We start from the raw sequence: 10,065 nt of genomic DNA, 5'->3' as shown, positions 1-10,065 counted from the left end.
CTTCCGATCACCAAATTTTAACATATGTTTTAAAAAATCTTCCCATCACATCATGTTCTAAAAATTAGTTATTCAAAATTGTGATGACCGCCTGAAACATAAAGCATGTGAAATGGTATCCCAAATACTCTTATTCTTGATATAATAAACTAGACGAGATCGACACAAAATCAGATTTTGAACCGGCCTGAAAAAATTAAATTAAAATAAAAATAGTACAATATGATCTCCTTCATAACTTTAAGAAAATAGCAATGCGCTAAAATTATTAAAAAAAAAAAAAAAGGAAGTAATGCGTTAAAATTAATTTTTTAATGCATCTATTTTATTTCGATCAACTTAAATAGCTTTTTCTTTTAAATTACAAGCGAAAAAGTGTAGCACTACTAAAATTATTCATGTCATCTGCAAATAATTATATGCGCGTTGGCTTCACGAGACGGCAATCCATGCAAAAAGACAAATTTGCGGTCCCCTCCGCCCCCCCACCTCCCCTCCCCCCATTTTGTCGGCGTGGATCGGTGGATCATGAATGAATGCCACAATGTAATTCTTGGTACAATATCCACATCGCACAATAATTGCAAGCATACCCTTCAGAATTCCCACTCACTTTTTTTATTTGTCACTTTCAATGATCAGTATAAAATTTAAAATTATGTGATTTAAATTTGAGTCAAAAAAATTTTCTATGTGTAATTAAATATTTTTAACTGAATTTTTCCGATGTTAAATTTATGTATTGACATTTACTAAACTTTAGAAAATAAAAATGACATTCATTATATTTTTCAACTTATTATTTGAGACAATTTTTTGTCTGCTTTGCATTTCAGGTTGTCATCACAGTTCTATTTGAAAGATTACCTTTTCTTTTTGTTGTTTTGTAAAAATTTATGTGACGTAAAGCTATTTTTTTCAGCTTGATATATATATATCTAAAAATAAACTCCCTGTCTTGCTTGTGCTCGCATGCTTCTGCCATCCTATACATCATTTTTCCCTCATTTTAGGGAAAATTATTAGTTCAAATGCGTCTGAACTCAGTGTATAATAATATCGTGCACATGTTGTATAACAATATACAACAATGTTATACATTAAGTACATATGCATTCGAACTCCGCATGTAATATTATTTCCCAAGTTTTAGTACTTACAAGCCTTCCCACGTTCTACGTGCATACTAGCACCTACATAACATGCCCACATTCATTTGCACGCTCGTAGGAATGTTGAACTTGCATGTCGCTTTCTAAGTGCAGGCATGCATCCCATGCCATTGTGATTTATGTTGCCAACTTATCCATGGTTTATGTGTTGTGAGATTCAAATTGCAGAAATTTATTAAAAAAATTTGAAGCAAAGTTTTGAACAGAAGCATATAAAATAAGAAAATAACAAAAAAACATAAGATTAAACGTAAAAAATTCAAAGAATGGGAAAAAATCACAGTTACCACACCAAAAAATCTATTACCCAGAAAATAATGAAAATTGTATAAATTAAACCACACTCAAGTCTCTTCCCACCTTGAAGCACATCATGACATTCCTCTCCTCTCCTATGTCCAAGAGAATTTGAAATCAAACTCTACTCAAATTAACAAAGCCAACATAATAATTTAAAAAAACAGCCTAAAATTGATCGCAGACGTCAGGATGTCGCAAAGTGGCACTCCAATGGCATTGGGGTGTTGCAGTGTTGTGCTTTGAGTTCTGAAACTGGATTGAGCGCGACGACACTGTCTTCCGAGTGTTGGGACGTTCCTTGCCTCTATGTAGGTATGCTGCAAGTACAACGCCGAGGTACTATATACGGGAAAAAAATAAATATTTCAGGGTGCGGACGTGTTGTGGTTGTGGTGGCGCGACCATCAAGCCCAATATAGAGGGTGCAGTCACCCTGTAACATCAAGCATAGTGGATGAAATTGAGGGCGGATAGACAATTGATCGACATAATCAAACTCCACATATCAACACTTTGATGCATGTCATTTTCGTTAACTGCTATCATTCTACCCCATGCGTCACTGCCACTGAATCCCTAATACATGACTAGTTCTTACCATGATACCATCAAGTATCTATAGGTCCACTCTCAATTTCTCCATATATCTCTCCCATGATTCATGTCCTTTCAATAATTTTAGTTCTCCTTCCCCATTTTCGTTACAATTAAGTTAAATGATGAACATTATCTCTTGTTGAAGGCCTTTTACTTAATTTCTTGTTGGCTCTCACCATAAGCAATTCATCATCTTGAAGCTTCTCCAATTTATTATGGTATCATGATGTTTGCAAAATGATGATAGCTCCAACCATGTCATTATTATATGGATATTCACCAGCCTTGTCCTTCCATTGGCCAAGCTAACATGTAACTTTCTTCATCCTACTAACTTCAACAAAATGGTATCTTGTGATGTTTACTACCATTAATTTTTTTTTTCATAGTGAAACATATTTTTATTTTATTATGATACTCAACTATTGTACAAATAATTATGAAATTTTACAAGCTATATATATAAATACATAAAAATTATGTGATATTTTCAGAAATCCTCAAAAAAAAAAAAAATGCCACTAAAAGACATATCACATTACATTAATAAAACATTGGAATAAATTCATATATTAATAACATAACTTCACTCTGGTATCAAATTTCAATTACATACAAACAATAGAATCACCACCCCTCCTGATCATAATAAAAGAAAGGATTAGAGGTGCACTGAATACCAATAAGAATTACAACTAAAAACTAGAAAAGTAAGAAGCACCATTCTCTTTTTCTTACTTCTTCCCATTCTGATCATCAACTGCTCACTTAGAGCAGAGAAACCAGAGAATCAAACTGAAGTTGGAATAACCAACAACAGCATAACATCAAAGAAAATTTACTAACATATATATTATTCACCGTAACACCTTAAATTTCCTAAACTTTTTTTTTTAATGTAGTTGTTCTTCCTCTCAAGAACAACTTCTATGATGGCATGGTGAAGGATCTTCAGTGCAATAGTTATGTTGCTCGGGAGCAAACTGCTTCAACAGCAATTTTCTTCATCACATTGGGGCAGGGATCCCCTCCAAAATTGTTTGGGGTTATAGCTACTTCACACCTTTCCTGCCCAATGCACCTCTGCTCAAAACAAATAAACAGTGTTAGTGACTCGACAACTTTCGGGCCATCTAGGAATTGTTTGATCAAACTTTTTATAGTTTTGTATTCAATGCCTTCATTACCTTTTCTAAGATGGTGTGGGAATTTGGTGAGTGGCAAGCACCCTCCATAAAGCTTCCACAAGTCCCCGTGGGGGTACCAAAGCTCGCAAATTTGATAGCAGATATAGACTGTCCGGGTGCGCAGCGAAGGTGGACCTTTGGCCGATGGAATTCTTCCGGCTTCCCGTAGCTTTCAATGTGCCAGTTTTTGATTGTCGGATGCCATTCCGATATATCGGCACAAACGCTTGAGACTGATTGCTTGACGAGAGAAATCTTTGATGCATCCCCTCCCAACTCTTCGAATACTACTAAAAGGTTTCGGGTTGGTTGTAGCCATGATCGCGGTACGTGATACCTGTTTGGTTTGGCGTTCGGATCAGCGAATAGAAAGAAGGGGCATTCATATAGATTCCACACAACTCTTATGTATTTATATTTCAGACACCTAAACACTCATGTAAACATGGCCAAATCTTTAACATCACATCAGAAGTCCCACCAGAACTATCTTCTTAAAACTGAAATACACCTTTTCATGCATTACTTTATGAAACAAAGGTGTGATAAATGTAAGCATCAAATTCTAAATGTTAGATATGTAAGTACATAAGAAATGTGTGTTATGTATGTAAATTTCCCTAGCAAAAAATATTAATGAATACAGCAGTTTGCTAGAATAAGAGTTAGCAAGTCAAAGGACTATTTTGGCACTTTACCTTTTGAAAAGTTAAAATAATCAATCTAGGAAGCATGAAGAACCTATCTATACTTAGTAGCCCAAGGTCATTACCAGCGTTGGGTTGGCTCGCCACAGCCAGCTTGACACTTCGGCGATCGGTATGTTCCAGTATAACTACATTCCCTACAATCTCCATTCGCATAAACAGTCCAGTATCTTCCAATGCTTTCTCCATTTATCCAAATCTGTCCCTTACCCATACTTTTCATATCCAAAGCCAATGGCTCTTGTCCACCAGGTGCATCAAAATACGCCTAAAAGATGAACAAAAAAACTAATAATAAAAGAGTTTGTAGCACCAAAAAGTTAAAAAAAAAATAAAAAAAAAACAATCAAAACCTGAGCTTCGAGTTAAGTGTCAAAATAGTCCTCTTACTATTTACATGAGGACATTTTAGTCCCAGAGTCCATAAAAGTGCCACATTAGACAACATACTCTTTTAATATGGGTGAAATAATCGCCGAAGAGGATTATATTAGCCTCCATTAAATGAGTTTGGGGACTAAATTGCCCTTCTATAGATTCTGGAATCAAAATAGCCCTTACAAAGAATTAGAGATCCATTTTGACTGAAAAGCCTTCCTTACTTTGAACCATGTCAAAGGCTGCTGTGCTTGACCGGCAAAAGCGCCTTGCATCCATTCGACGGAAGAAATGCCTTCAAGAGAGTTCAAATTCATTATCTCCCCTTTAAGACCAACCTATGTTCATCTCCACAACCAAAGGAACTTAGTGACCTTCTTACACTCTTGAAATCAATCCAAAACCAAGTAATCAAGGCAAAGGGAGTTTACCTGATAGGACCATTGCTGCCAAGTTAAATCTCTTCTTCCTTCATCGAGTCCATGCAGAGCAACAGGCCCTAATACGCCGGTGTTCCATGACTCGAAATGTGTTCCAACATTCTTTTTCAGAATGCCAAATGCACGAAGGGTCAGTTCAAATTTAACTGAATGTAACCAGCTTCAAAATATCAAATGAAAGAGCCAAAGGAATTTATGAATTTACCGGTAGACCCACAGCCACACTTAGAAGTGCAATTCTATTAGAACCACCATGAAGATTATTAACATTGCCATTATATGTAATTCTTCTATTTTCCTTGGTCCCATAAGCGGAGCCTACCATCCAACAATCATTATCATTACTCTATCCATGCTTGAAAGAATGAAATCTCCAAAAGCATACCTGACAACTTCCCATTTACAAAAACATGCAATGCATGACCAGCAGATTGTACAATGATAGCCGGAGGCTGACCACCGCTTAGAAACCGTTCGTTCGGATTCACATCCACACTGAACGAAAACAGTAGGAGAGAGTTTAAACATTTGATAAATGTAGTTATATGATATTTTAAGATCTTCAGTATAGCATGAAAATAAATAATTTAGAGAGTAAAGAACATATAACATCAAGTTCCGGTTTTTAGAAGTTAACTACTTAAAAATTTCATGTTCAGAATAAAGTATGAAAAATATTTTATAATGAGAGCCATAATCTCACCTTGTAATGTACCATAGATAATCACTAGTGTCTCTGGTCACATTTATTTGCTCTAATAGACCAGTGGTCGTTAGAAGTGAATTATCTGCCATTGAAGCAACCTCCTCATCATACCTTTCCCACATGAGCTGCTCATTACTGGAGCTTACCATTTGCATTTGTGATGTTTGAACACCAACCTACCATAAAATAGATAAATCATTTTCAAAACCAAGACTTGGCCTTTTGAAGACAAAACGAAATTTTCAAAAGTAAAAAAAGTGAAATTGGAAAAATGACAAAAGATGTAATCTTGATACATCGGAACAAATGACCAATCAAGCAAATTTTGGTGACTTGTTGCTTACTTTTGCGGTGTTGAAAACCACATTTCGGCAATCAGGAAGGATGCTAATCGACCAAGGTGGCAGATTGTAGTGAGCGTTGTTGAACAAAACCCTTGCATAGGAATTAGGATTGTAGTTTGCTAGAAAAGCTGCACAACTTCCTGATTGGTGATTGAAAACATGCGCCTAATACACCCGAAAATAATCAATATCAAGAATGAAGTTCCATGAGCATAATATTAGAAAAATGAGGACTCTATTGAAAAGTCATAAATCATGCATTTGGTCAACCTGTTGATATGACCCTAAAGATAGCACAGTGGGATCAGCTGAAACTAAAGCGGTTTCACATAACTTGATGGCTCTATGGAGTTCTCTTAGGTGACCGTGCTTTGGTTCCCGGGTTGACCCTGTTAATTGAAAAATGAAGTTATAATTATAAAACTTACAAATTTTCCCATAAAAGTGCAAAGAAACAATCAAATATTTGCATTGAAATATAAATTATAAAGCTGTCTTCGACAAATAAGACAATAGAGATCATAATGACAATATAAAAAATTCATGAAAGCAGACAGTTATTTCAGCTCAATGTTCATTGTAATGGTGCACTTATTTGCATTGCACAGAAATTTACAAAACACAAATCAAGAAACACTAAGATTTATTTAAAGGAACAAACATATTTTGAAAATAAAAGGAAAAAAATAAAAAAAAAAGATAAAATTCATCATAAACAAGACCTTAAATTTAAATTTAAGTCTTCATGATATAAACATCAAAATACAATAACATAATTACAAAATACTTAATAGTTTAATACCCAAAGCCATTAAAATGGAGCTTTAAGAGAAGACAAAAATCAGAATGAAAAGTGAGGTAGAAGCCCTACCAAATTCATCTATGGGAGCATCATAATCATAGCTGGTTGTGATAAAAGGACCTCCAGCCGTACGCCCAAAGTTCGTTCCTCCATGATACTTTTAGAAAAAAATGTCAGAAAATAAACATCAACATATAAAAAATGTTAATAAGAAATTACAAATGAAAGATTCGGTTGGACAATTCTTACCATGTAGTAATTAATAAAGGAGCCACCTTTCTGTACAAAGCGTGCCACGGCAAATGCCAAGTCTTCTACAGGCCGCCGGTGAACCGGTCCTCCGAATTCGGTGAACCTAAATAGCCAATAATGTGAAAAAAAAAGAAGAAGATTGGATTAAGCTTTTGTAATTGTATATCTTCTATTAATCAACAGAGCACCATCACAAAGAAGATAACTTACAATAATTTACACCAAGCCAAAAAGGACAAAGTTGTAAAATATAGAATTAGAAAACAACTCACCAACCACTCCAAGCTTCAGTCCACATCATGGGTTTGTAAGGCTTATTGGGGCTGAAAGCATCGCAATAGAATCCATTACATGCATTTATCTGCAACCACAAATTTAAAGTCTGTATTAAAACCTTAAAGATAAGATTTTTAATATTAAATCAAGGTTTAGGTCATTTAAATAAATAAATATATTATGCAAAATTTGATATTTAAAATGCATCACATACCACAGGATCAGGAGCATCATCCTCTTTGCACATCACCCATGGGACGCCTGTATCCATTCCGACAGCCATGCTTGCTGCCCAATCGATATAAGCACGACCGGCGGAACCAAAAGCCTTTCCTTCAGGTCCATACTCATTCTCAATCTGCACATAGGATCAGACAATCTGTTAAATACGTCAATTGTAATCAGGAGGATTTACATACGAACCTCTCAATTCCCATGTGTTTACATATCCGAGACCTAAACTTTAAATTTTACATACATGCCAACCTTGCCTATGCATGAAAAGGTATGTTTCACTTTTTAAAAAGTTAAAAGGGTAGTATTTTTTATGTGATATGAAAGATTTTGGTGGTATAAATGTAAAGAAGTAAAATTTAGGCGTTAGATATGTAAAATCCATAAGAATTGAGTTGTGTGTATGTAAATTCCCCTATATATATATGGCAAGTTTCTCTAGCAAGCCCAACGGGTTGTTTGGTTGCAAACTTTCGAGAGAATTTAGGTTGAATCGCGACAAATAAATTTTTTTTATCAACTAAAATTACATTTTTCTCGCATTTTAGGATGAATCCCGAATTTAATAAATCTCAGGAAAAGTAGGATTTGAGAGAGTTACATCGCTCATCTCCATCATGTCTCTTCCTCTCCTTCATTTAACTAATGAATCTTGAACATATTAATCAAATAGTTTACTATAATTCAACAAAATTTTATGTCTACCATGTAGCACAGATAGAATTTTCTAAATCTGGAATTACAAGCTTTACTAAATCCTACTAAGATAAAAGGAAGATTTACATTCAAACCACTCAATTCCTCTGTATTTACATATCCAACACCAAAACTTCAATTTTTACATACATGCCACCTTACCCCTACATGAAAAGGTGTATATTTCACATCTTAAAAGTTAAAATGGTGGTATTATTTATGTGATATGAGAGAATTGGATGGTATAAATGTAAAAAGTAAAGGTTTGGTGTTAGATAAGTAAACAAAAAATTACTTATTAACAAAAGCCTAAGGTTTTTTCAAGCGCATGCCTGTGAGAGGATAATTGGGCCGCCCTGTGACTCGAACAATGACTCGCTCTTCATCATCTCTACAATTTTCTGAGTAAAACCGCGCATCGCATTCTGAAAGAGCACGTAGTAACCAAATAATTAAGTTATATAATAACCACAAACAGTTGCTTAATCATCTCAACTAAGAAAATTAGCAAAAAAAAATCTACCTTGAAAGGCTCATTGTCTGTCCTGAAGCTGATTCCAGGTACATACTTCAACCAAACAGGAAATCCTCTGACCAAAAAGTAAAAGCCAAGAAAAAAAAGACAAAATTCATTCAAGGAAGCACACATAAATCAAGATTTAACAAAAAGATCTCAGGAAGAAGAAGATAAATACCCAAAATTCCACTCTCCGCAAATGTATGGTCCGATTCTGAGATGCAAATAGAGCCCAGCCTTCTGCACTGTCTTAATAAACCTCACCAAATCGTATCTCCCCTCAAAATTATACTATCAAAAGAGCAAAATCAACAGATCAATGCCCTTAAGAAGAGGACGATCGAAGAAAAATGAGAAAAAGAAAGGTTTTGTAAGGCATGCAAGGTAAAAAAAAAGTACCTTTCCAGGAGAAGGTTCATGGCCGTTCCAGAATACATAGGTCTGGATAACGTCGAGCCCTCCATCCTTTGCCTTCTGGATGAGTCCTTCCCACATCTAGTTGCAGAAATCGAACATAAAGATTCGAGCTGTAAGAACTTTTCAAGCAGAGAAGAAAAGCACAAATGGAGAAGAAGAAAGAAAAGAGAAAATGGGTACTTCTGGTGTGCTTCTCGGGTAGTGAATGGAGCCGGAAATGAGGATTCTTCGCTGCCCGTTGATGATAATGGCCTTCCGGTCGTAAGTCACGCCGCATTCCGCCGCCGGAAGCAGGAGGAGGAACAGAGCTGTGGCGGCGATTGCCGCCGCCGCCGAGGACGGCGAATGTCTGTTAGTTTCTCGCATTGGAGAAGGCGAGGAGCGAGAAAAATGTGATGGAGAGTGGAGAGAGAGAGAGAGAGAGAGAGGTGACTATGGTCTAGTGAACCCGGAGGCCATGTGCCTGCTCTTTTGACGGTTACAGAGAGATGATGATAAAGCTGAGAGGAATAGATGCCAGCGCTTTCTCTCACTCTCTCTGTCTCTCTATTTGTCTTTTCATTTTTATAAAAATAAAGGAGATTTAGATAAATACATATTTATATATAATTATATATCCATATATAAAAGTAAAAATGTATCTTTCACTTTTAATTATTAAAATAGTTATGTTTTAGATGTGATGCAAAATTTTAGGAGGTATAAATGTAAAATATAAAATTGAACTAATACATAAGAATTGTGTGGTATGCATTTAAATGCTCCTTAAAAAAATTATTCAAAGGTAAATTTTTTAATTTGATATTTATAAATTAGAGGCATTTATACTACTTATAAAGTACCTTTCACTCTTTAAAAATTAAAATAGCGATATTTCAGATATGATATGAAAGATTTATATGGAATAAAATTTAAAAAAAATAAAGTTTAGATGTTAGATATATACATGCATAAGATTTGGAAAGTATGCATGTAAATGACCCTAAAGATATTATTGAACACGATGGACCGCCCAAAACTTTCATATGACATCAAAATAT

The 10,065-nt window shown here is 35.1% G+C and overlaps 1 protein-coding gene across 1 annotated transcript; it reads right to left on the bottom strand.

Annotated features, from left to right (window-relative positions):
• Positions 1–2,639: 2,639 nt before the first annotated feature.
• LOC110031640 (beta-galactosidase 5) lies at positions 2,640–9,561 on the bottom strand. The gene is made up of 19 exons (XM_020734957.1): positions 9,206–9,561; positions 9,008–9,103; positions 8,787–8,899; positions 8,615–8,681; positions 8,424–8,516; positions 7,376–7,519; positions 7,158–7,246; positions 6,883–6,988; positions 6,703–6,790; positions 6,102–6,220; positions 5,832–5,996; positions 5,485–5,663; positions 5,167–5,276; positions 4,987–5,099; positions 4,773–4,883; positions 4,566–4,679; positions 4,029–4,231; positions 3,257–3,593; positions 2,640–3,152 (listed from the first exon to the last, which is right to left on the bottom strand). Exons 1-19 carry the CDS (start codon positions 9,389–9,391, stop codon positions 3,033–3,035), a joined length of 2,553 nt encoding a protein of 850 aa, XP_020590616.1. The 5' UTR covers positions 9,392–9,561; the 3' UTR covers positions 2,640–3,032.
• Between the last annotated feature and the right edge of the window lie 504 nt (positions 9,562–10,065).

Source organism: Phalaenopsis equestris, unplaced genomic scaffold (assembly GCF_001263595.1).
Source record: "Phalaenopsis equestris unplaced genomic scaffold, ASM126359v1 Scaffold000840, whole genome shotgun sequence".
NCBI lineage: Eukaryota > Viridiplantae > Streptophyta > Magnoliopsida > Asparagales > Orchidaceae > Phalaenopsis > Phalaenopsis equestris.
This window is presented reverse-complemented; position numbering and strand designations above follow the sequence as displayed.

Excerpts from the sequence above, each read along its gene's own strand:
- LOC110031640 (XM_020734957.1), bottom strand. The coding sequence starts at position 9,391 with ATGCGAGAAACTAACAGACATTCGCCGTCCTCGGCGGCGGCGGCAATC. Across the intron at positions 6,989-7,157 it reads ACTGAAGCTTGGAGTGGTTG|GTTCACCGAATTCGGAGGAC; the intron begins GTGAGTTGTTTT and ends TTGGCTATTTAG. Across the intron at positions 4,232-4,565 it reads AGCCTTTGACATGGTTCAAA|GCGTATTTTGATGCACCTGG; the intron begins GTAAGGAAGGCT and ends TTCATCTTTTAG.